We start from the raw sequence: 27,970 nt of genomic DNA, 5'->3' as shown, positions 1-27,970 counted from the left end.
AACTGGAGTTGGTCCCCGGGTACTGCACAGCAGCTGCCCACTGCTCCTAGCTACACAGCTAGGATGGGTTAAATGCAGAGCGTAATTTCCCTACGGGGATCAATAAAGTATCTCAAACTGAAACTCAAATAAAATAACTTGAAAGTGTCGTGAAATGTAATTACAAAAGTCAATTTTCGTGCAGTAGTGAAAATAACTACAATTACAGCGGTTAAATTTATGGTTTAGGTAAGGTAGTGGTTACTGAGGCTTCCATACATCCATCCATTAGCCAAGCCGCTTATCGAACTAGGGTCGCGGGATGCTGGAGCCTATCCCAGCAGTCATTGGGCGGCAGGCGGGGAGACACCCTGGACAGGCTGCCAGGCCATCACAGGGCTCACACACACACACACACACAACTAGGGACAATTTAGTACGGCCGATTCACCTGACCTACATGTCTTTGGACTGTGGGAGGAAAGCGGAGCACCCGCAGGAAACCCACGCAGACACAGGGAGAACATGCAAACTTCACACAGAGGACGACCCGGGACGACCTCCAAGGTTGGACTACCCCGAGGCTCGAACCCAGGACCTTCTTGCTGTGAGGCGACCGCACTAACCACTGTGCCACCCACTGCCATACAATGCTACAGTAATCTTAATGTAATCACATGGTTTCAGAGAGAATGTCTATGAAGACTCTCCCTACATGGGCTCCCAACCTGGCAACCGAAAAAGTATTTTTCTTTTATTAGATATTATAGTCATTTATAACAGATTAAAGGATAATTCTGGTCTTGTCGTCATGCATATTAGCTATATCATTTTAATCATTGGCTTCATTTTGGAGATCTTGGATATGAGATATACGCTAAACTCAGCTTGTTTAAGGGGGCAATGGACCATGATCATGACACGTTTCAACATGTCCAATTTAACACAATTATCTAAACCAGGTATTTTGAAGTGAAAACTATGGTAAAGGTTAGTTATTTTTACATTAGTTATTACTCAAGATTTTTAATATTATCAATGGTCGATTGCAAGTACTCATTTACTAACTACCAGGGCAGTGCAACTGGGATGTCATAAACATTGAGAAATCATGTGCACAGTCTAACTAAGGCACCTAGGTTTTGTTGTTGTTGTTGAAAGTACAGGTTTAAGGACTGTGTTATGTGGCATAATAACAGTCCATAGTAAAGCTGTGTCCAATGGTGGTGCTGTGTCAAAAATTTCCACAATAAAGCTGGAGCGCAAAATGACATTATGACCCATTGCACAGTGGCAAAAACTACAAAAATAAGAGCCAGGCTGTAAAAAAAAAACCATTTTTTTCTTTAACACATCCATTCCATTATTAACCATTAATAACGTAATTAGTGACCACATAGAAACCCTTAACAAAGTGTACCTTATTATAAGGTGCTACCTTTTTTCGGAGGTGTGGGGATGCCTACCGAGGCTTGAATAAGGGAGATGGGAATCACTGCAAATACACACATCCCTGATTTGATCTAATCTGTTTATCTCCGAATTTACATCATAAACACACCAACCTGTGGTATAGATTATAACACCCTGCACAGACATAACCTTGAAAACCCAAAGGATGACAGCAAAGGGTGTGGAGGACAGTGCTCGTATAAAGCAGAGCATGGTTTGATTAAAGGGTATGCCCCAAAAATGGACAACTATTAAGCCAACTGGACCCAAGATAAAATAACCTATTTTGAGACATGTATGAAAAATAGGGAGGTTTGTTATTTCCTTTTTCTATGGAAAACTCGCTCTTGTGTAAAACATAAGGCAGCATGGTGGCCCAGTGGTTAGCACTGTTGCCTCACAGCAAGAAAGGTCGTGGGTTCGAACCCCAGGCTGTCCCAGGTCCTTTCTATGTGGAATTTGCATGCTCTCCCCGTGTCTGCATGGGTTTCCTCTGGGTACTCTGGTTTCCCCCACCATCAAAAAGACATGCATGTTAGGCTTAATACTCATGTCTGTGCCCTTGAGCAAGGCAATGGAAAGAAGAACTGGAGTTGGTTCCCGGACGCTGCACTGCAGCTGTCCACTGCTCCTAGTTATACAACTGCCCACACCTACCAGATGAGCTAGAGCAGAGGATGAACTTCCCCATGGGGATTAAGAAAGTATACCGTCTTCATCTACCACTAATGCATTCTACAGTTCTTTTCACCTGACAGAGAGGAGTTTCACAAGGGGGACGTAGTGTGTGGGAGGATCACGTTATTCCCCCCAGTTCCCCCTCCTCCCCGAACAGGCGCCCCGACCGACCAGAAGAGACACCAGTGCAGCGACCAGGACACATACCCACATCCGGCTTCCCACCCGCAGACACGGCCAATTGTGTATGTAGGGACACCCGACCAAGCCGGAGGTAACACAGGGATTCGAACCGCCGATTCCCACGTTGGTAGGCAACGGAATAGACCGCTACCTGAACGCTGACAGTGAACATGTTTAATGATTCGGATTAAAGAAATTGAGTCAAGTCACTTTTACTCATACAGTTCTCAATCACAGTTACAGTCTCAAAGGGCTTAAGTTGCCCACAGTTATCAAAGTGTGAAAAATACACAGCGCAAAGATTGAAGTATTGCGGAGAGGCAAGGGACAAAGAATCAGGGAAAAAAACGCCTTGGGAACACAACTGACATTCAAACAAGAAATGAAATCTCCTAAAAGTAAAACGCATTACATTAGGCTTGCTTAAACAGCCTCATATGATAAGCTACACTGATGCCTATATAATTTCATTCTCCATCCTAACTCACTTTACCCTTGTTTTATTCAACAAGTGGCTGAAGAATATAATCTACTTTAATGCCTGGAGGAATAATTGTTAGGTCCCGAAGGATTACAGATAAATAGAGAGTTAGAGAGATGTAGAGATAGATAGAGAAATAGATAGAAATGTTTTCCGATCTGTTTGACTGCCTTCCATTCTCACAATGGTCTTTATGAATGGTTATCTGGGCTGTTTTGAAGATGGCTGACTAAACTGCCAGAAAGGCCACCCTCCTTCAGAACAACCAACCGACCAGCCTGTTCTGCCAATTGGCCATCCTGTTTCCAGACAGTAAAGCGATTTCCCAGTCCAGTGGAGCAGCACTCCCTGACCTCTGCCTTGACCTCCCCCTCAACAGCCTAGCTCCATCGCTAGCGCCAACCCAGATTGCAAGTCTAGGCCACCTCTACTTATTTATGAGCCCTTTCACACGGTGCTGCTCCCATTAGAGACCAAGCCTATCCCCCCCATCCCACCACCACCAACCATACGCAGCACTCGCCATATATTTAACACTGCACACAAGCAAGGAAACTAGTGGTACATGGAGGAGAGGAGACGGGGGGAGAGAGGCTGGGCTGTGACCGTCTAGGCCACTGGGCACATCACACAGATACAATCAGAACTCCAGTCAGCACAAGGTAAACACATCAACCCTATTCCTGGTTAGCAAACATAGCTCTTTAAGTGAGCTCTACATATGGAATCCTACAGACAGCTGCTAAAAGCCCATTCATTACATTACACACAGTATTTTCATTACCATGCTGCATTTTTCTTTTAAATGATGAATAGCTATTTGAGTCACATTAGGGAAATAATCACCCACTGATCTAATTTAATGATGCAAAAGTACTGATGGTTATGCTTATTGGACTATAATTGGACATTTCATTATTTTCCATTCATCTCTGTGGAGCTGAACGGTTACTCTCACTGAAGAGGAGACAAAATTAAAAAAGGAAAATAAAACAAGTTCTCACAGCATGAAATTTCACTGACAGATTGCTTTATAAAAGCACACAAGGCTATAATAGGAAATTCGGCATCTGGGTGACTGAAAACAAGATTAGCCAGAGTGGGCAACATCGAAACACTATGGAAAGCCTGTGAATATGATCTTGTTTACTTTGCACCAAGATGGAGCTTTGACTGAGACACCTGACACCTAATGAGAGAGAGAGAGAGTAAGATAGATTTCAAAATAAACCAACCTGTGATGGTGACGGAGGCATGGCCTTCCTCGCCCAACAGTGAGTTAGTCAGTCGGCAGCTGTAGGTACTATTGGGCTCCAGGACGACAGTCAGGATACTGTGCATGCTAAAAAGCCCTTTTTCATTGGCTACCATGGAGGTTGTGACGTTGTCTGTCAGGTTGCGCCCACTTCCATCCTGCCACAACACATCAGCTTCTGGATAACCACCATAAGACACACAGGTCAAGGCCACCTCATCACCTGGTCGTAGGTTGGAGTCTGGCTCCAGAGTCACCACAGGCTTGGAGTAGGGGGCTAGGATTAGGAAAAGATAAAAAATGAGAAAGGTGAGTGGAAAGATTCAATTAAAAGCAGACATGAGAAGGGCGGGTAAAAGGGTGATATATAGGATGGGTCACGTGTGGCGGGTGAAGATTGGGAGAGGGCTCCCCTCCATCCTCCAGATGCATACTGAGTTTAGTTAGATCCTCGAATGTGAAAAGCTCCCTGGGAACTGTTTGACACGATTCCTATTAAATTCTCAATTATATTTAGGGAGCTTTGCATAACACAGGGCTTAAGATCCCAGCAGTAGCAAGATCCCAGACAGCATCAGTGGCACATCCTGGTGATGGATCCCTATGCTCTCGCCTTGCTTCCCCAAGAGGACCACAGCAGCGAGTCTCCTAATGTGTCACACAGGAGAAAACGAAACACAATAGAGGTGGGTGGGCCTGAGGGGAACTGACAGATCTCTGAGAGGTATGGGACAGCTGGGCCTTTGGTGTGAAAGAGAGGATCAGGGTGGAGGTGAGGGATGAATCATCATCCCCGGCTGAAATTACGGCTCTCCAATCCCTCGAGCTGAAACACAAGCACAGAGGCGGTAGAGAGAGAGGCTGCCGTATTCCCAGAACCAATCATAGCACGGCAAACAATTGGGTGGGGCAGAGGGGGAAATGAAATAAGTTTGTCTGAGCTGCCTTTGAAAAGTGGACTCTCAACACAAAGACGGATTTAGTGTGGCACCCACTGACTTCCCCAACTATCCATTTGACTGACAGGCAGATTTCAATTGAGTCTTGCTTTCATTTTCTCTAAGCACAGCAGGAAGGAAGACTACAATGTTAACTGTGAATGCTGGCTAAAAATAGAACATCTATAAATCTAATGCACAAAATGGTACCAATTTGTCACTATTGGAGACATTGTTTTCCCTCTCCCCAGTGATGAGGAAAAATGTCATTCATAAACACTGCCTAATGCACACTCATCGTCGGAAGAGTACAGGAACAATGTAATGGCAAACTTGGAAGCTTGAGAAAAGAGAAGGAAACGGATGAGGTGATCTGAAATGGGTGTAAAGCCTTGCAGATATGGATAAATAAAGAAGGGGTTTTCAGTTTGGAAAATGGACGGCATAACCTTGCCAAAACAAATACATTGGCATTGTTTGATTAACCGTAATAGCCAAGAAGAGCAGTTATTGACCATAATGGAAATACAATCAGGGCTTACTGGCCAAAGACAGCGTTCTACTGAACTGAAGAAAAAAATATTATAACGTCATTCTATGATTTAAAAGAACTGATTTTAAGTCATGTTTTACAGAGGCGAGTGTGAGATTAATACATTTTCTGACATAATACATCGTGTGTATATGGTCTTTGTTACATTCTTTTTCTTAACAATTCAAATGTATTTATCGGTTCAAAGTTTTAAAGGAAATCACTTCAGTGACTGACAGTAGGACATTCATTAATTTTATTGTTTCATGTATGACAGGATTTCTGGCAGTCATCTTGTGAACATAAAACATTTCTCAGTTTTGGGATTTTAGTTTTCTGTAGAGAATGGTATTGTAAAATATAAGGAGATCACTATGGCTAGCCAGAATGGCATTACTGTACACGTCAAAGCTCCACTTGCAAGTTTTTGCAGAGCTCTGACCCTTCTGGTGGTGGTGGTGGTGGGGTGAGGGGGTTGGGGGGATCAGGGCACTCATATTTGGTTAAGCCATAAGCGAATGAAGCTTAAAACTATGTAGTAAAGTTGAAGTTTATTTCTTTTGAATAAATCACTCAACTGAAATGGAATGGAAGTGCTATTGCATATTAGCCTGAGAACCAATTCATCTGGCTCCTGTCAGTTCATTTTTGATTTCCAAGGGGCGTTATCAACAGGCAGAGACCAAAATGCCTCTGGACGCAACTGGAGAAACCTACAACCAATCAGAGCGACGAAACGTGTGATGTAGCACTTTTAACTTTTACCAAATCCTCTTGGATGTATGGCAAACACATCTTTCTTATCAACAAAAGTTTTAAGTTCATTTGTTGATATTCTAGAGAATATATACTGTCCAGTTTGTTTAATGCTGTCGCAATAGTGGATTCAACAGACCGTTCCACATCAGCGGCAGTCAATGGCACTCCTCTGTACGTCAGCGTTTTTTGGGGGGTTTTTTGCAACCTGCATTCCAGGAAGACCTGCCCCTACTCTGCCTCTGATTGGCTAACCCTATCCCTAACCCCACCCTAACCCTAATATTAACCAACCCAACCAATGGAAGAAACAAGTAAGAGCCAGAGTTACTGGAATGCACGTGGGGGAAAAAAAAGGCTGTACATCATCAACCTGCCCCATATTAGATTCAGGTTCAGATTCAGACAACTTTATTTATCTCAGAAGGGCAATTCAGTTCTGATTTGCAAACGGTTCTGACTGGCAAATGGTTCTGATAGGCAAACAGTTCTGATTGGCCAAACCTGGGCCAGGTCGGCTGGAAATCTGTCTGAACGGGAGGGTGACCAGACGTATATGCCAGAGCAAATGTAAAACAATGAGCTCTCAGTTCCCAGGCTAATTGCATATATAAACTCTCAGAAGACCACACGCCAATATGTGATGGCATATTTGGCATTTAAGCTTCTTTGGATTATCAGCGGTGACATTAAAATGCTTTGATATGGCTTATTTGCTTGACATTTCACTGAAACATCACCTCAAACTTTGGGAAACAATGTAATAAATGTGGAGATGAGTCAAGTGGAAGACTGAATGCCGCTGGCAGCAAATCCATTTTGTAGACTATAAATTCAGTAAACTGCCTATTGGCTATTCAGCACTCAATCAGTAAATAAAATCATATACTATTTTGACACAATCATCCAGTAATAAGTAACTCAACCATTATTATTTGCTTGTTTTTCCAAGGGGAAAAACAAGAACTATCCTGAATCTGAATTTGGGATCTGAATCCTAAAACAACCAATGAAGAGTTGGAGCACCGAAGCATTCGGCTCAACCCAAAAGGTCCAAATGCATTGAAAGCATCTGACACGCGTGTTTTGAAATAGGCACGCAGCGCAGGGAGCAACATCTTGCAACTGAAGTCCGTGCGGGGGAGAGGGGGCAGATACCAGAAGCTGCTAGTGGATCGAATCCACTTTGGCCTGGAAGAAGTCCAGGATCTTGGAGCAGTAGGTGAGGGTGCCTGAAGGGTGGGGGTATCAAGGGGGCAAAATAGTCGGTTGATGGTGGAGAACAGCATTCTGGGGTGATTTTGCTGGTTGCCAATGACAGTGGAGTAGTAATGGATTTTGGCCTGGAAGAGAGCTTCTTTATAGGTCTTCATGTGGTCTTTTAAAGGCGTTGAGGTGGACAGTGAGGCCAGACCTTTTATAGAGCGTCTCCAATCGACGACCAGTGGCTTTCATGATGCGGAGTTTGATGGTGAACAAGGGGGCAGGATGGGAAAAAGAGACAGACCAGGTTTTGAGGGGGGCAAGAGAGTCAAGGCTGAGGGATAAGGCTGCGCTGTAGTGGGCTACCAGGCCATCCATCGTGGTGTCGAGGGATCTGAGGTTAGATTGGACACTATCATGTCGGTCAGGGCTGGTGCACTCACTGTCTTGATGTTCCTGAATGTGATGGTACATTTTGTGTGCTGCCTGGGCAGGAGGACAAGAACAGCAAAGTGGATGGCATGATGGTCGGATATGGCAAGGGCCAGGAACTTCAAATGGAGGGCAGTTGTACGAGTAGAGCACACCAGATCCAGAGTGTGACCTTTGGTATGGGTAGGACCTTGAACATGCTGTGTGATGTTAAAGCAATCCAGTAATGACAGGAATTCAGTGGCAAACGTGCAGCTACTTGAGTCCACAGGGATACTGAAATCGGCTAACAGGAGTGTAGATGGGGACATAGAGCAGACAGAGGTGAGTAGCTCAGATAGCCCAGACAGGAAGGTAGTGGAGGCTTTAGGGGGGCGGTAAACAAGGATCACCTGAAGCTGTGCTGACCCAGCTAGTGAAGGCAACACACTCAAATGAGGAGACTGAGTACTGGAAGTTTTTTAACCAGAATGTCAGCTCAATGTATAATAATAGCCAGCCCACCACCACAACCCATGGAGCGAGGTTTCTGTATGCACACATAGCATGGGGTGTGGGCACACATAGCATGGGGTGTGGCTTGATTTAGTTCCTGTCCATGATGATGTCATGGATGAGTAGTGCCTTACTGTTTAAGGAGCGAGTGTTCAGTAAAATGAATGTTGCAGTGTTGTTCATAGATGCTGAGGCAGGCACTGTGAGAGGAGTGACACTGTCAACACAAACCAGGGGCTCCAGATTACCAGAGTAACAAGTAGTTTGTTGTGATGACATCGACGTCTCAGTGTGATAGAACACCGGTCAGACAACACAGATAGAATAGCATGATCAGAGTAAACAAACTTACATCGGGAGGCCCTGTGGACATACCGGGGGTGACGCAAGAGTCCAGGGAAAGTAGTGTTAGCAAAGCAGTTTGGAGTGATGTGGTAGCTGAGGTTCAGATGTTCCAATGCAAAGTATTTTATGAATGCCATATCAGCAGCAGAGGTGCAGTAGCTAGCTACTGAATCCGGTAGCCAGAGAGGAGGCACTCAGTCCTGGACCACAGCAGCAGTGCAGCAGTGAAGCCAAAACAAGATGATGGGTCCAAAAGAGAGGTCGGGGATAGTCCTGAGATAATGGCAGAGAATAGTCCGGTCGAGATGTACCAGAGGGGATAATCTACGCTTTGTTGAGTATGGCGGTGGATCGCTAGCATGCTAGCAGGCTAACAGCTGGTCAGTGGAGTAGGTGAGTAAACAAGCTGCAGGTGTACAATGATCAACTGTTGGCAAACACAAAAACTAAAAAATGTTGGGCTAAAATAGGATGTGACAGACAGTCAACAATCCAGAACAATCCACAACAGATCCTATGTGCAATGAAAAGCAGAAATTGAGTCAGATTGAGAAGCGGTGACATACATGCCAGTGTCCTCCCTCTATCTGGCAAGGGTCCACCAGGCTAAAGACTCCTTGAACAAGACGCTTTATTTCTAGAGGCTTCAGGGATGCGGTTATATAGCTGACAATGTATGCCAATATCCCTGCTTAAGGAAAACCATCAAAAAATTATTTCCCTTCGGGAAACAGTAAAGTATCTTTGTTACATCATGAAAATCCAATTCCCAAATAAGTTGACATGAAGTGGATTGCCCCTAAATCTTTGCATGTACGTACACTACCGTTCAAAAGTTTGGGATCACCCAAACAATTTTGTGTTTTCCATGAAAAGTCACACTTATTCACCACCATATGTTGTGAAATGAATAGAAAATAGAGTCAAGACATTGACAAGGTTAGAAATAATGATTTGTATTTGAAATAAGATTTTTTTTGCATCAAACTTTGCTTTCGTCAAAGAATCCTCCATTTGCAGCAATTACAGCATTGCAGACCTTTGGCATTCTAGCTGTTAATTTGTTGAGGTAATCTGGAGAAATTGCACCCCACGCTTCCAGAAGCAGCTCCCACAAGTTGGATTGGTTGGATGGGCACTTCTTTGAGCAGATTGAGTTTCTGGAGCATCACATTTGTGGGGTCAATTAAACGCTCAAAATGGCCAGAAAAAGAGAACTTTCATCTGAAACTCGACAGTCTATTCACCTCAGAGGACAGCACAAACAGGCTCTAACAGGTACTATTTAATGAAGATGCCAGTTGGGGACCTGTGAGGCGTCTGTTTCTCAAACTAGAGACTCTAATGTACTTATCTTCTTGCTCAGTTGTGCAACGCGGCCTCCCACTTCTTTTTCTACTCTGGTTAGAGCCTGTTTGTGCTGTCCTCTGAAGGGAGTAGTACACACCGGTGTAGGAAATCTTCAATTTCTTAGCAATTTCTCGCATGGAATAGCCTTCATTTCTAAGAACAAGAATAGACTGTCGAGTTTCAGATGAAAGTTCTCTTTTTCTGGCCATTTTGAGCGTTTAATTGACCCCACAAATGTGATGCTCCAGAAACTCAATCTGCTCAAAGAAGTGCCCATCCAACCAATCCAACTTGTGGGAGCTGCTTCTGGAAGCGTGGGGTGCAATTTCTCCAGATTACCTCAACAAATTAACAGCTAGAATGCCAAAGGTCTGCAATGCTGTAATTGCTGCAAATGGAGGATTCTTTGACGAAAGCAAAGTTTGATGTAAAAAAAATCTTATTTAAAATACAAATCATTATTTCTAACCTTGTCAATGTCTTGACTCTATTTTCTATTCATTTCACAACATATGGTGGTGAATAAGTGTGACTTTTCATGGAAAACACAAAATTGTTTGGGTGATCCCAAACTTTTGAACGGTAGTGTATGTATGTATGTATGTATGTATGTATGTATGTATGTATGTATACTGTAGATGTGTATATATGTTCGTGTCCATGCATACTAAACCGTGTTTATCTACATTTATGGTGAAATGTATCGCTCTCAAAATTAACTCACCAGCCACCTGGAGAAAGACTGCAGCACTGCTGTAGTTCTGCACCCTGACAAAGCAGGTGTAGCTGCCCTCGTCAGCCACCTCCAATCGGCGCAGGAGGAGAGAAGCATTGCCCATGCCCAATTGGGTGGGGAAGAGGCTGGTACGGTTGACAAAGCTCTCAGCCTGGTCTGCCAGCTGGTCTCGGCCCTCCCAGTATCCATGTACGCTGCGTTTGGTGTCTGTCAGCTGCCAGAAGACGCTCAGGTCGGACAGATTGAAGAGGGCGGTGTGGCTGAAGGAGCAGTTGAGGGTGACATCCTTGCCATGCAGCGCCACTACTGGGAGCTCAGGAACATGCACTTCCATCACAGCTAAAGAAGCAGAGATGCAGATATAACATATGTCAGTAAAACCAGACCGAAGAGTTGAAATTTTAGGTTATTGTGGAGCCATACATACATACATACATACATACATGTTTCTTCTTCTTCTCCAAGCTGTTACCAAACTAATTCTCTATAAAAATGCATTTGTATAACAAAACTACGTGATCACACCTGTGTTGTTTAGGCAAGTGTCTTCTCTAGCTACTATATGGGTCACATAGTAAATTCATATAATTATTTATCTTTACCTTCCCAAATTACCAGATTGGTGTAGTTTACCTCATTAGGAAAATGTCAGTTAAATATCAATAACAGAAAAGCATAAGAATACCAAGTATACAAAATCAAAAGCTTTCCAGGCAGTAATAGTCTTAGATTGCGGTTGTCTAATGTGACAAACCATCATCCAGATACATCAATTTTGTCTGTGCACTATGTTGACACAGTCAAATATGAATGTCTCTGACAAATAACAAAAAAAGACCTTGTGCATCCTTTTACAAATCTAGGCTCTGACTGAAATGAAAACGTTTACTGTGCTTGTGAGCTTTGGTAAGAGAGAGCCCATAGATACAGAAGGAAGGTAAGAAAAAAAGAAAGCGAGGCTCTTCAGCTAAGCATTAGGACCTTGCTTGCATTCCTATAAGCTTTGTCTCTAAGCACTGATAACGAGTACTGAGATGAACCATGGGAGCAACAACATCTGTATAGCTTGAGTTAAATCATGTGTGTGTGTGTGTGTGTGTGTGTGTATATATATATATAGCCAACGTGTCTGTTAATGTGTGTTTGTGGCTAGTTTATTTTTTATTCAGTGTTTAATCGAGTGTGTGGGATGGAAAGGTGACATTTTTTTGTTCACAAATGATTTTCTTTGGTGTGTTTGTTTGTGTGTATATGCATCTTAATTGCTTGTCTAGACTAGGCCCTCCAGTGAAGAGCTGACACACTGGGTAATCATTCTGGTTTACAAGGTATCTCACAGCCCAGACTACACTTGTAGTATTCACAAGAGTCAGCATTGACTATTGATCCCTGCCAGATCTTATACACTCATCAGCATCACAGGGGGGAAAAGGAAGTCTGCCACAAAAGTGGTACACCCTAGTCTACACTCCTGCTTTGTGATTGTTGTAACCACAGTGCTATCGGAAAGAAAGGCAAGCATCACGGTTATATCACTTTAGCATGAAATATGTTTGATTACTGCAGAGGTCCATTAATTGCTTTCCCTTAACAACAAACAAGTCTTTCATCTGAGGGTTAATATATGGATGGGTATTGCTAAGTCAAGGCAGAGCTATTTTCAAAGATGCACACAGCCAATTTTTACAAGGTACTGAATCCACATCGTATCCCTACCTGCCTACTTATCTGTAGGAACACTGCCACCTATTGCTCAAAATCACAGGTTCAAAGCTTTGTGGAAAGTAGAGCACACAGACTGCAATCCAAAATACAACAATGCTTCCCAACATGGGTAGGATGGGTTGGCTGAGGTGCTATGGTGATGGAGATGATGCTTAAATGAGTTGAGAGATGATTTATGTAGTGTGGAAATCAGACAACTGGAATCTTGTGTAATTCTAGCAATAACATTTTTTTAAGTGAAATTAATAAGGCTTCAATATTCTACTAAATCAAACAGACTTAGCTTTGTTTCACAGTTCACCACTGTAGGTGCATACTTATATCAAGAGGGTGCCAATTGATTGATGTTGCCAAAAGAAAACAAGTCACAAAAGTCTCTACATAACACAATACCAACCTATAACACCACAAAGAACAAACCTTTACAACTGCTTAATGAAATTTTGTTACAGAACAATTGGCTACAAAACAATTCCCTTAGCCCATGGGAAAAAAAAGTGAAGATGCTTATACCCATTATTGTTATTAAAAAAGCTCTTCTAGTGCTGTGGGGATTTTCTATTGCCTTTTCCTGCATCCATATTTACTCAGCATGGTTATAGCACACCAAACAATACAACCAAAACTTGCAGGACTGGGTGGCACTTGTCGCCATTACTGGGGATAATAATACAGAGTTCTGATGGGTGTATTTTTGCTGTCTTTGGAGGTGCCCCATCCTATGCAGTAATGAGTAGGTAACTGGCCTTTTAATGTAGGATGCGAGTGTCAATGACAACCCTCTTGAAGATGTTTATGTAGAAGAAGAAGGAGAGAGGGCAATTAAATCACTCACTGAGAAGCCTGGCATGACTCATACTCTAAGTTCTGTCCTGGTAATCAGGGTTGGAGGACTTAGCTTCCCATCCCTTGCTGTCTCTAGTATTCCTGACAGCATTTGCATAGGACAAGCCTTCCAGTCTTCAATGTTCTTGAACCAGCGTATTCTAGGTATTCCACTTCTTCCCTCAATACTCCCCTCTAACAATCTCCTATGTATGTTGTCATATCTGATCATATGATCGAAAAATCTTAACTTTTATCTTTTTATGATGTTCACTAGTTGTCTTTTTTTCATGCACTCTTGCAGCACATTCTCATTCATCATCCTGGTGATCTATGGTACTCTTTAACATTCTTCTGCAAGTCCACATTTCAAAAGCTTCTGTGTGTCTAATCACAAAGGGTGTTAGTGTCCATGTGTCTGAGCTACATAGTAAAGTTGACCAAACGTAGCATCTTAGGATTCTTTCTAACTGGCATATTTATCTTTCTGTTGGTTACTTGTTAACTTGCAGAATTTCTCTCTTGCTATAGCTATTCTTCTTATTTCCTTTTCACTTCTGCCATCTTCTGTTATAATTTAACCGAGGTATACAAAATGATCCACTTGTTCAATCGCTACACCATCGATGGTTAGTCTGAACTCTGCTGACTGTGATGTTTTGCTGGAGAACTTGGTTTTTGTTTTCTTTGCATTCATTTTTATCCCCCATTGTTTACCAATTTTGTTATGTTGTCAACAACCCTCTAGAGCTTTTCTGCCGTTTCCACTATGAGAGCAGTGTTGTCAGCATATCTGAGGTTTTCACATTCACACCTCCGATTACAATCCCTTTCATATGGATGATCTGTCTGAATATGAGTTCTGTGTAGATGTTAAACAGAATCGGTGACAAGACACATCCTTATCGCACACCTCTTCTTATCCATATGGCTTTAGTCTTGTTGCATTTCATTCTCACTTAAGCTTTCTGTCCCCGGTAGAAATTGCATATGAATTTCGCATCTTCTGCATCCATTCCTATCTTGATCAGGCTCTAAATCATTTTCCTATGGTTCACTAAGTTGAATGCTTTTTCGTAATCTACAAAGCATGCATAGATGTTCTTGTCTTTACTTAGCTATTGTTCAGAGATGGTCCTCAGGTTAAAAGAGCCTTCTCTTATGTCCTTCGCTGTATCAAATCCACTTTGCACTTCACTTATTTCAGCCTCTAGTTTCCTTCTAGCTCTTGTTAGAACAATTTTCAATAGGAGTTTGAGGATGTGATTCCTGAAACTCAAAGTTCTGTACTCTGTGCATTAGATGGTGCTTGGATTCTTTAGAATTCTAAGGAAACTTGAGTCATTCATATCACCTGGTATTTTTCCATTTTTATAGATTTTGTTGCACAGTTTTGTGAGCCTTCTCAGATTTGTATCATCCAAGGCTTTTAACAGCTCAGATACTCTTCCATCTTCTTCTGGTACTTTGTCATTTTTCAGGTCTTTGATCCCTTTTTCTATCTTTGATGTTGTGAATTCATACCCTTTTTCACTTGCATCAATATCAAAGTCTTCTTCTCGGTCATTGTTATAAAGCTCTGACATATTCTTGTCATCTTCTTTTGATTTCTTCCTCTTCAAAAAGCATCTTTCCATTCTTATCTTTGATACATTCACTGTTCTGACCAATCTTGTTCCATTAAGTAACTTCTCCTATTCTGTCATGCATTTTTTTTACACCAATACTCTTGTTCTAGTTGTTCAATTTCTTAACATCTGTTGTCCCACAATTTTTCTTTCTCTTCTTTGCATCGTTGGGTGATGATGCTGTTTAGGATGGTATATCAGTCCCCATCTTTTGATTCCTTCCTCTCCTTCATCAGCTCAAGTATCTCTTCTGTCATTCATGGTCTTTTCACTTTCTATTTCATCTTTGGTATTGCAGTCTTTACTGCTTCATTGAGTGCATTCTTCATGTTGTTCCATAAACCCGGCACAAAGCGGCGCACAGCACAGTAAAAGTATCATTGCTAGTTTCCGACTGATGCAGTTGTCATTTTCTTGTCCAGCATCCATGTTGTTTAAACTAGAGCGACCGGGATTTCACTCCTACCTAAAACGACCATGGGTGCTCAAAATGTCTGCCGGTTTTTAAACTCTATATTCTGTCAAGATAAACACCCAACTGAGATATTAATGTATTGCATATGTCAGTATGTCTGTTAGGAAACGATTGACACCAAAATTAACATTTTACCAACTATAATATACCAACTATAATATAATATATTTAAACAATTTAAACTTCAGCAATATGGTCGAACTTGAATAGCAAAATTGAAAAAGTGAAAATATTTCCTGAAAAACAAAATGGAAAACATATTACTAATCTAACAAACGTAACAAGGCCTATAAAACGTGAAATGTACAGAAAAAAGAACTGAAAATAATCACTGAAACAGTCCCAAACAACAACCAGAACTTAAAAACTACTAGAATGACCATGGGTGGTCAAAATGAACGGCACAGTTTTTAAACTATTCTGTCAAGATAAATACCAAATTGAGATATTAATGCATCGTATATGTTAGTATGTCTGTTAAGAAATTACTGACACCAAAATTAACATTTTAACAACTTTAATACTATTTTTCAAACAATTTAAAATTGCCGCTGTCCAACGCCTGGAAATACTGCAACGCCTTGGTGGTGGTCATGGTACATCTGAAACAGCATCTGTGACCAGACATGTTGACAATAATCAAAAATCAAGTTTAGACTGTTACTCTGCACTGGAGAATGCTAGTGTATTTCTACGACAGCAATGAACTTCGCGAAGGAAATGATGCAACCAACACATGTCATAAATAGTGACATGACGCACACGCTGACGTACAAATTACTAGCGGTCATTTTGACCACTCATTGTTGTTTTAGGTAGATCTTATAACTTTTTTTTGTGCAACTGATCTAAAACTCGTTTCAATGCAAATATATGCAATTTTAGGAGCATTCAGGGAGCGGCAGGTCTGTATTTTTTTCCACCAATTTATTAAACTTGAAAATCCAAAATGGTCAAAATGACCACCTTGGTCATTCTAGTGTTAAATCGCAAATGTCATGGGCATGTTGATTATTATTGTGTCTTCTGCCTTCTTCACCGATCCAGTCTTCATGTACTTGAGGGTAGATGTCCCTCTTGTCACAAGCTCTGGAGAGCTGGCCCCTCACTTAGTTTAGCACCAAAGCTGAGCAGCAGTCCCAGGGTGTGGCTGCTGGCTTGCACAGTCAGCTTCTTGGAGCCATAAGTGAAAGTTGGGAGAATCTTTAAGGAGCAGTGATCCTACCCACACCCAATTTGACTTAGGTGTGCGGCTGGTAGGTTTATCAAAGGTGCTACCACTAAAGACACCCCCAAATATCCTGATATATTAATAATATATCAATATATACTATATATTATCAATGTATATTAATATTGAGTTCATAAAGGAAGGGTGGAGGGACAGAGACAGAGGAAGAGAGGGCAGTGTTACACTCACAGTGTTATGCCCAGCCAAACCTGGGGGGCATGGGAGTAGCCTCTAACACTAACCTTTCAACATGGACCAAAATCACAAAACCAAGTCGGTGAGGTTGGGGAGTTGGATGCTGCTGCTCACTGTCAACATCTCTACCGTAATCGCTCTCTTTCTTTCACTCTCTTGCTAGTATCTCTGCATGCTGGGAGTTGGGCCTGTGAAGGTGTGTGTTTGGTGAGAGTGAGTTGCTCATTTAAAAGCTGTTTTTCTGCATTTTTTTTCTTTGTGTTTTCTTTCCATGTTTCACTGTATGGTGGTTTTCATTTAGTTTTTAGTTGGATTGTGTGTGTGTGTGTGGGGGGGGGGTCATTTGCTGCTGGTTAGAACAGGGTATTGGTGTAGATGGCGCATGGAGAGACGCCGTCCCTCTCTCCATCATGGAGTGAGGGTTTTACTGGACCCAGCAGTGACAGTGGAGGAGCTGCCTCTCTACGTGGGAGAACAAGTTGGCCATTAGAGCCTGGCCTATGCCTCCGGAATGAACAATGGACAATTTGTCACTCAGATGATCGAGAGTGGGACTGTAATCAATTATTTCTCCAGGTTACCCCATTTGTTGTCCCTTCACTTAAGGTGACTATCTCTGGTGTTCCCCCGTTTGTTCCAAATGAAGCACTGTAGAGAGAACTGCAGCACTTCAGTAAAATAGTGGGGTCTTTTAAAACTGTTGGGTTAGGCTGTGAAAATGAGACACTGTCATGTCCAGTCTCTTCGTAGACAGGTATTTATGATTCTTAACTGTCCCACGTATTCCAAGTTTCTTTCTGAGTTAAATATGAAGAAGGGTCCTAAATGGATTATGCAAATTCAGGAAACATGAGTGCTTTGAATGTGGGCATGTCATGCACAAGCGGTCCGCTTGTCTGCACAGACAGAAAGCAGCAGAGGAAGAGGAGATCAGTGTTCTGCTGGTGGAGCCTGAGTCGGGAGATGGGGCAAGTGGCCAAAAGTTAATGCAACTGTTGAGAAGCAGCCTGAGAAACCTTGGGCTGACGTAAAAAACACAGTGGCAAAAGTTTCTGTAGTGTCAAGTGAGGACACAATAGACAGCGGGGCAGTGTCTGTGATTGAACCCAGGCAGAGTGAATGGGTTAGCAGGGAGAGAGCGGAAGGTGTGCCGCTTGTTAGTGAGAACCAGGCACACAAAGATAGTGAGGAACTTGACTATGCTACAGACTCAGATAGTGTGTCAGTGGTAGACTCTTTTTCTCAAAATGGCAATGTATATTCTTTAGATGAAATAACCAGCAAATAATATGATGAGTGTGCAATACAGAGTGTTTCTCTCTTCTGTCTGTTTTTCTATCTGTTTCACTGTTTCGGCTTTTTCATTCCTCCATGCAGGGTTTGAGGGTTGGGACTTTGAATATTAATGGCGAGACAGATTTGGTTTCTGAACTTTTACAGCAGAAAAAATAGATGTAATATTTCCACTTTGAAGCTCAAAACTTGGACCCAGTGACAGCAGTATAGTGCTCACCCGATGAAGTCGAGCTACAGGTGACAGAGGCTGATGTGAGTAAAACTTTTAAAAGGGTTCAGTCTTGTAAAGCTGCTGGTCCAGGCGGCATCCCTTCCCATGTCCTCTAGGCATGTTACACTCAGCTATCTCAAGTTTTTGCTGACATTTTTAAGCTGCCCCTGTCATTGTGTGTGGTTCTACTGCATTTTAAGAAAACCACCATTCTGCCTGTACCTAAGAAAACACCTGTCCTTTGCCTTAATGATTACTGACCTGTTGCTTTGACCTCTGTTATTATGAAGTGCCTGCAAAGACTGATTATAACATATATAAAACGTAACATTCCTGCTACCCTTGACCCATTACAGTTTGCCTACTGTTACAATACAGCTGTAGATGACGCTATCTCATTTGCTCTACATACTGCTTTAGTACAACTTGAAAAGAAAAATGCCTAGGTCATAATGTTCTTTATTGACTACAGCTTTGCTTTTAATACAATCGTACCATCCAAACGGGTGCTGAAACTCAGAGGTCTTGGTCTGGGCAACTCTATCTGTAATTGGCTAGCTGATTTCCTGACAGGCAGGCTTCAGACTGTAAGAATAGGTAAAATATACTCGTCCACATTACTTCTTAGGACTGGCACACCTCAGGGCTGTTGTCTCAGTCCCCTATTGTACAGTCTGTTTATACATGACTGTGTTGCCAAATATGAAATCAACAGCATCATTAAATTTGCAGATGACACCACAGTGATTAGACTAATATGTGACAGTGATAACAGGGGCCTATAAGACAGAAGTGGAAGATTTAACACTAAGGTGCCATGATAACAACCTCTCTCTAAATGTCAATAAAGCAAAAGAAATCATTGTTGACTTTAGAAAGATCAGAGAAAATCACATTCCTATTTCCATCAATGGGTCATTGTTGAAATTGTGGGCAGTTTTAGATTTCTCAGTTTACACATCACAGACACCATCACATGGTCTCGCAACACCACTTGCATCCTCAAAAAGACACAGCAGAGACTATTTTTTGAGGCATCTCAAGAGTTTTGGTATGAGTACCAAAACTCTTATGAACTGCTACTGCAGCACCAACAAAGTATCTTGACACGCTGTAGCAGAGTGTGGTTTGGCAACCTGACTGCTCAGGATGACAGACTGCTTCAAAGGACTGTAAAGACAGCAGCCAAAATCATTGGCATGGAACTACCACAACTTCATAGTATTTACATCACTCGCTGAAAAAGGAAAGTGAGTTGAAGCGTCTGACCATCGGAGTAGCTCAAAAAACAAAAATAAATGAATGATAACTAGTTCATTTTTTGGGACTGTGAACTTAGTTCAAAGTTCAAAATTGTGAACTGTGAATGTGAACTAGTCCATTTTAATCTGTGTGAATTGAACTTTGAACTAGCTCTTGTGAAGCGTAAACTTGCACAACACTGCACACACACACACACACACACACACACACACACACACACACACACACACACACACAAAGCAACATCAACATAAAATACAATTTTACACCCAACAAAAAACTATACCCAATAAAGATCCATCCATTAGCTGAACCGCTTATCCTACTCTCAGGGTCGCGGGGATGCTGGAGCCTATCCCAGCAGTCATTGGGCGGCAGTCGGGGAGACACCCTGGACAGGCTGCCAGGCCATCACAGGGCCAACACACACACACACACACACACACACACACACACACACACACACACACAGAGACAATTTAGCACGGCCGATTCACCTGACCTACACGTCTTTGGACTGTGGGAGGAAACCGGAGCACCCGGAAGAAACCCACGCAGACACGGGGAGAACATGCATTGTTTCTTTTTGCTGTCTCGGCCTCTGCAGCCTCTGCGTTATCGTCGTCATTAGACCTTTTATCTCCCCTACCTTTTCCGAAGAAACTCTCAAGCGACGTTTGTTTTTCTTTTTTTTTTTTTAACCGGCAGCTAACTAGCTAATGGTAGCGAGTTGACGTCTTCTTTTTCGTCTATTTTATTGGCGAATTGCAACCAGGTGGAGCATTATCGCCACCTACTGTTACATTAAAGAGTCCTTAATTTATATCCTTCCCATCAGTGCAGCATCCTTGAGAAAGGTGACGACTGAGTGCGAGTTGACTGAGTGCGTCTCTGAGTTATGAAGTTAGTTACCATTGGTCTGCCGAATGCCACGTGAATGAGTGACATCATTTTGGAGACTTCAAGTAATCGTTTCAAATTAAAAGCCCTCTAGTCGGGCTTTTATTTGAATATTGTTACTTTTCCCCTTATTTACCAACAATATTGTATATCATACTGTTGATGGACTGGCGGCCCGTCCAGGGTGTCTCCCCACCTGCCACCCAATGGCTGCTGGGATAAGCTCCAGCATCCCTGTGACCCTGAGAGCAGGATAAGCGGTTTGGATAATGGATGGATGGATATTGGATGGATGGATATTGTTTCCTTGCGGCCCGATGCTGGTCCGTGGCCCGGTGGTTGGGGACCCCTGGTCTAGATAATTGAGAGTTTTCATTGACTGATATTCACTGGATGAGCTAGCAAAAAAAGGAAGCCTTCTGATTGGGTGGGTCCAGGCCCACCTAGGCCCACCCCCAGCTACATGGCAGGTGTGAAGCTGAGCCACTTCATGAAAACATCTGTTGGATGGCTTTTAGAGACAACAGGTATCGGATTTTTTAGATTGCTGTGAAATTTGGAGGAGGATGTCTGCATCTTTGCCAGCATCTTTCAAAGCGTTTGTTGAAGTTCATAGTCTGTCTGACCAGTGGGATGATGAATGTCAGTATATTTTCCCATCTATCATTGTTTGTCCCACTTTTGGGGAGTGGCAGGAGGAAAGGGGACATCTTTTGTCTTTTGACAACCCAAAGTTGGACAAGTTTGACACTGTTGGGGAGAAAGATTACATCTGTGTTAAGTTGTCACATTTGTGCTCTCTGGAAGGAATAAGGATTTATTTTTATACATCCACTCATTAATGAGTTTATTTACTTTATTTACACCCATTCATCAATGACTGGATATAAAGAAAGATATAATTTCAAATTCAAATGCTCTCTATCCATCCATCCATCCTTCAGTCTCTTTCACCAGTGACCTGCTGCTAGTTCCTAGGCCCTCCTGGGCGGGCGCACCACTACAAAGTAGCCATGTGCTAACACATAGACTCACACTTGGAGCGGGGACAAGAGGGGACAAGAGGGGACATTCTGAATTTACTCCAAAGTGGAGGAGATGGGAAAGTGGGGGCCACTCAGTCAGCTCACGGGAATGACACATCTGATGCCCTATTCCTACTAGGTGAATTATGGGGAGCCAAAGGGAAATGCTGCACTCTCAGCTTAGGCTTATTTTTGATCTTGAGATATGTTGAACCATGTGCAACAGCAGATCATCTTTACATCTGAGCTGTGCGTTAAATAAAACAAATACTGACAGACGAGTGTGATTAATGGAGGTTGGAGAGGTGAAAACAAGAAGTATATTTTCAGTTGGAATGCTGGGCTGTGCTCTCTAACCAGGGCCTCGGTGCCTCCTCGGAGGGCTCCAGGATCCAGGTGTGAGTGTAATTCTCCCTCTCTTCTCCCTCTTTATAAAGAAATACTCATAATGCAGAAAGGAGGTGAGACGGCGGGCTGTGGGGATTTACACACTGCAATTTGTGTTTATGGGCCTCGGCTCTGTTTGAGTGCTTGCAAGACTGAGTTGGGCACTTTCACAGCGGACATGAAATAAACTCATTACAGCCCTTGTGAGCGCTGGCAATCGGCCCCGCAATGCAGTGCCATGCAGGGCTGTCTAGCAAATGCCATGAATGATATTTGCATCAGTCTCTACTCCCATCCCGCATGCCTCTTTGCCTCTTTCACCCTGCTTTCCTCAGTTCAGCAGGCATGGGTGAACGGATTGTCTTTTTACTCCGTGTTTCTCATACGGGGCACTGGCTTGGCATGTGAGGTGAACATGGAGGCTTGGTGTGAGACTGAGAGGCAGCGTGACAGACAGGCAGGCAGGCAGGCAGGCAGTGGGTAGGAGGATCACAGCTCTCATAAGCGGGGCGCTGACAGGGTGACACACGTGGCAGTTGGAAAACAAATTCCTGAGGCACACTAGCAGTGACATCTCACCTCACTCCAGCACATATACAGGCAAGTGCATAAATGTGTGCACACAAATAATCGCAGGCACACACACACACACACACACGATACCACGTCTCCCTATACTTGTGGGGACCCCTCACTGACTACATTCATTCCCTAGCCCTTAACCCTAACCATAACCATCATAACTACATGCCTAATCTTATCCCTTACCCTAACCTTGAACTCATCCTAATTCTAACCTTAACCCTAACCTTAACCATCATAACTGAATGCCTAACCTTATCCCTTACCCTAACCTTGACCTCATCCTAACTCTAACCTTAACCCTAACCTTAACCATCATAACTACATGCCTAACCTTATCCCTTACCCTAACCTTGACCTCATCCTAACTCTAACCTTAACCCTAACCTTAACCATCATAACTACATGCCTAACCTTATCCCTTACCCTAACCTTGAACTCATCCTAATTCTAACCTTAACCCCAACATTAACCATCATATCTACATGCCTAACCTTATCCCTTACCCTAACCTTGACCTCATCCTAATTCTAACCTTAACCCTAAACCCAACTCCTAACCCTGAAATACACCCTATTCCTCATGGTGACCCATAAAATGTCCCCACAAGGTAGGTGGTTCAGGTTTTTCTGAAAAACCTGACCCACACGCACACACACTGAGGAAATCCCCCCCCCCATGTCACCTACGCATGATCTCCAAGGCACACACACATTTTAATGTGCATGTGTACATGTACATATAGAATCACATGCACAGACACACAATCCCATTAGAGATGCACCGCTCGATCGGCCATGACCGCTGACTGGCCGGTCAGTCTCACATACGTCCAATTCTGTGGTTCACCTCGCGCACACAGCGGCACAGACAATAACGTCACACACACACACACACACACACACGCGGGCAAAAATATGTCGAAAACCGTCATTTACTTGGGGAAAGTAAAACAAGTTAGATAAAGTGGGATGTACTTCAATTCATTTCCAGTTGGATTTTACTTGTACAGAAAAACAACTTCCGTCCAATAACCTGGAGCACGATTTCTATTTTGACATTTGTTTGAGTGAGCGTGAGAGGAGTACCTGTAACCTGGTGCAGCTTTGGAGAAAATGTAAAAGTTACTTAATAGTCAACGTTTTACTATCAACATACAATTGGAATTTCCATTAAAAAAAAGTTACAGAAATGTTTGTGTATGCTGTCAATTACAGAAAAAAATCAAAAATCTGAATCAGCCAAGAAAATTGCACTCGGTGCATACCTAAATCATTTCCCCCTAAATGTTGCAACAAGCTGATGCGCACACACACACATTCATACCCAGGGGCAATTTAGTTGGGCCGATTCACCTGACCTACATGTATTTGGACTGTGGGAGGAAACCCACGCAGACACGGGGAGAACATGCAAATTCCACACAGAGGACAACCCACCAAGGTTGGACTACCCCGGGGCTCGAACCCAGGACCTTCTCGCTGTGAGGCGACCACACTAACCACTGCGCCACCATGCCACCCACACAAATTTAAATGCGACCTAAACCAATACCAGACATGAACATGTGCACACAAAAGCACACACAACGCACGGACAGAGCCGACAGAACATGAATATTTCACTCAAGAGCATGAGCGAGTAGAATATTAGTGGAATATTACTCCACAGGAATGTACAGCCTAAGGAATTAGACACTGAATATTCTACCACTACGATGAATGGTCTAGACCCCTGAACCCCAATAAGCGGCCCGCAGGCCAGGTTGGGCCTGCGAGAGCCAGGTCTCACCCATGCCGAACCATTGGTACTAACACACCTGCCATAACGTGAAATAAAGTGCACGCCGCTCTACTTTATTTATTTATTTATTTGATCCTCCCACGTGCTACGTCGCCCTGGTGAAACTCCTCACTGTCAGGTGAAAAGAAGCGGCTGGCGACTCCACATGTATCGGAGGAGGCGTGTGCCGGATCGGCAGAAGAGATGAAGCAGCGACCGGGACGGCTCAGAAGAGTGGGGTAATTGGCCAAGTACAATTGGGGAGAAAAAGGGGGGAGGAAGACAATGATTTTTTTGAAAATGTGTATTTAATAAATAACAATGACACATTAACAATAAATTGACAAAATTTCCTCCTCACTGCTGTGTGCAGCACTTCATTCAACAAGGAGGCGGGAGGAGGCAGGGTGGAGCTATGAGGTTTTGCCGACAGTTTGAGGATCTAATGGAGTTATGAGATTTTGTCACAAGCTCTTTTCAATACTTTTCATTGGTTAAATATTTGTAAAAGCAACAGACAGACATAAAGGGTGACCAATAGCATCGAGTTAAAAAAAGACTAAATATGGTGATACAAGGTTTCTGCCATTCAGCGACAATGTGGAAAGCCAAAAGTGCCATAATAAGCACCTCTATTTTCACCTAAAAAGCCGCCAAAAACGCTGCTTTTTGCGGCGTTTTCCCATAAGGCAACGAGCCCTTCCTTCTGTTTTGCATAGCCAGTAAGTTCAAGGTTTCAGTGAAGAGTAAAGTCACACCAAAGCCATGCATCATCTAAAGGTGCCTGCTGCTGTTAGGCTGTAGAGCTGTGTTGTCTGTATGAACTGTACAGCACTCAGGTTCACAGGATTATGTGACAGTAAAGGCACTGTCCCTGAATGCCATGCAGCATGCACAATCACATTAATGGCGGTCAAAATGACTGCAGGCAGCACGCTGGTGCACTGGTTAGCGCGGTCGCCTCACAGCAAGAAAGTCCTGGGTTCGAGCCCCATGGTAGTCCAACCTTGGGGGTCGTCCTCTGTGTGGAGTTTGCATGTTCTCCTCGTGTCTGCGTGGGTTTCCTCCGGGGGCTCCAGTTTCCTCCCACAGTCCAAAGACATGTAGGTCAGGTGAATCGGCCGTACTAAATTGCCCCTGGGTGTGTGTGTGTGTGTGTGTGTGTGTGTGTGTGTGTGTGTGTGTGTGTGTGTGTGTGTGTGTGTGTGTGTGTGTGTGTGTGTGTGTGTGTGTGTGTGTGTGTGTCGGCCTGTCCAGGGTGTCTCCCCGCCTGCTGCCCAATGACTGCTGGGATAGGCTCCAGCATCCTCGTGACCCTGAGAGCAGGATAAGCAGTCCGGATGATGGATGGATGGAAAACGACTGTAGTCTATGCTATAAACAATTACCAAGCAACACGTCACAGTTTCTACAACTATCAATTAGGTCCACTAGATGGCAGTCCATTATTTAAAAAAAAAAAAGTTCGGATAGTCCAAAACCGAATCCAAACGATAGCCCTTTGTCATTTATAAAAATAAAAAAAAATCCAAAACTTTACGGTAGTGAGTCTGGCCCGTGGCGTGCTCTGTAGGCCCACTGCTTTCTCCTTCTTATGAATAACCTAAAGGATTAATTCATGTATGTGAATCTTTGATTAGCTTTATTTTTTTTCAAAACATTTTTTTTTCCATTTACAACAAAGAGGTATGATAACAACTGTCATACAGAAACAATAAAACAGCTAAAAGCAACTTTGTACAAGCCACACGAGTCCAAAGTCCATTCACTGTGAGGTCTTTTATAGTTGAAACAAAATGTACCGCTTTTAAAATAGTAAAAGTCTTTGTAGTTTTTGTTTTTCTTCACATGTTGGATTTAAGTGTCACACTGTTTGAAAGCAGCGTTTGGAGACAGACCGTTACAATTTGTGGATGTGGGATTTATCAAGAATTATCGGACGCTTATTTATATAACGATATTACACACAAAATATAATATCCAATCAAATGCATTAATCTTTACATTAGTACCCATTTTTCTAGTCATAAAGTTTTGAATGCAGGTCATTTTAAAAGGCGGTAAGAAGGTTACATTCCCCGGCCAATCAATATTTAATCCTCTGAATCCCAAAAACAACAATTCACAATCGTCCCATGATGAATAAAAACAACTGGCTAGCTAGTGCCACAGTCCCCATCGCTTGAAGTGACACACAACCCACAGAGTTATATTTACACTACAATCATCATCATCATCATCATCATCATCATCATCATCAGTTCCGTAACCTATGGAGGTCGGAGGAGCACAGCTGATGCCTCAACAGGCAGTCATCATTGTGTTTCAGTAGGGGGAGTACCTGGTGGTCCCTATCTCCTCTCCAGGTGTAACACTACAATGGTACAATGCAAATCAATAGTTAATCCTCTGTACAAGTCATACAGACAACACAGATCTACAGCCTGACAATGGCAGGCACCTTCATGGATGCATTGCTTTGGTCTGGCTTCACGCTTCACTGATCACTTACAGAAACTCTGACCTTACTGGCTATGCAAAAAAAGAAGGAAGAGCTCATTGCCCTACGGAAAAATGCCAGAAAAGGTGGCATTTTTCACTTTTTTATGGTGTAAAAAATGGTGTTTTAATGTAAACTGCGTGAAAATAGAGGCATGTATTATGGCACTTTTGGCTTTACACACACACACACACACACACATACACACAGGGAGAAACACACTCATACACACTTACCCACATGGATGTAAACACCCGACTGTGAACGCCACAGGCGAGCAGATGCGACACTATCGTTGAACTTTCTTGTAATTTCTAGTTGTTAAGAGTGACGAATGAAAACATTCGCAACACACTGGCTTCACATTTTTTAATTTATATGGTGATAATGCTCAGTGTCACAAATTCACACACACACACACACACACACACACACACACACACACACACACACACACACACACACACACACACACACACACACACACGATTCAATACTGACCGAAGGCCTCCTCGCTCAATAACCCCACGTCTCATATCAGCTCCTCCACTCCGCAAACACAATATCACTCCACGTCAAGCCGCCTCGGTTCAATAGCATTCAACCGCACACAGATTAGCATCTCCTGCGCTCACCTCCACACAGGTGATGATGAAGCCTGCCCAAAAAATAGGGAACAGAAAGAGCCAACGACCAAGACACCCGGGGCCTTTCGTGCTGGGTACGACGGGCACACGTGTTTACAGGGTAGGTTAAAAACCCAAGTGAAAGGCACAGCGTCGGAGAACACACGTTAATAAGAGAGCACACAAAAGGAAAATCAAGCACCAACACCGCAGTGCAAATTGCAGAGGCAATATTGACACAGCAATGCAAACAGGTACATTACTCACAGGCTACACTCCAGTTAGGCTTCAGTCAGGCAGCAAGACTAGCAGGAGGGGGGGAAAAATGCTTTGACAACACTGCCCCCATCTGGCGCTGTGCGTAATGACAAGTCGACACATTTTTTCCATTCCTGGGTATTTTGCGTCACCTGAATATCAAAGCGTTCTGCTCAAAGAATATGGAAACCCTTTCATACCGGTTATTCTCATGATATATCCAATTTCCTTAAAGGTCTGAAGGGA

The 27,970-nt window shown here is 43.0% G+C and overlaps 1 protein-coding gene across 2 annotated transcripts in view; it reads right to left on the bottom strand.

Moving 5' to 3' along the window:
* The window catches only part of cd276 (CD276 molecule), a 130,355-nt gene that overhangs the window by 83,017 nt on the left and 19,368 nt on the right, over positions 1-27,970 (bottom strand). For both annotated transcript variants that reach the window (XM_056278618.1, XM_056278617.1), the window contains exons 3-4: positions 10,804-11,154; positions 4,009-4,305 (exon numbers count right to left, since the gene is read on the bottom strand). In XM_056278618.1, coding sequence (XP_056134593.1) covers positions 4,009-4,305; positions 10,804-11,154 — 648 coding nt within the window. The remainder of the gene's footprint in view (positions 1-4,008; positions 4,306-10,803; positions 11,155-27,970) is intronic.

This window comes from Lampris incognitus, chromosome 4 (genome assembly GCF_029633865.1).
Source record: "Lampris incognitus isolate fLamInc1 chromosome 4, fLamInc1.hap2, whole genome shotgun sequence".
NCBI lineage: Eukaryota > Metazoa > Chordata > Actinopteri > Lampriformes > Lampridae > Lampris > Lampris incognitus.
This window is presented reverse-complemented; position numbering and strand designations above follow the sequence as displayed.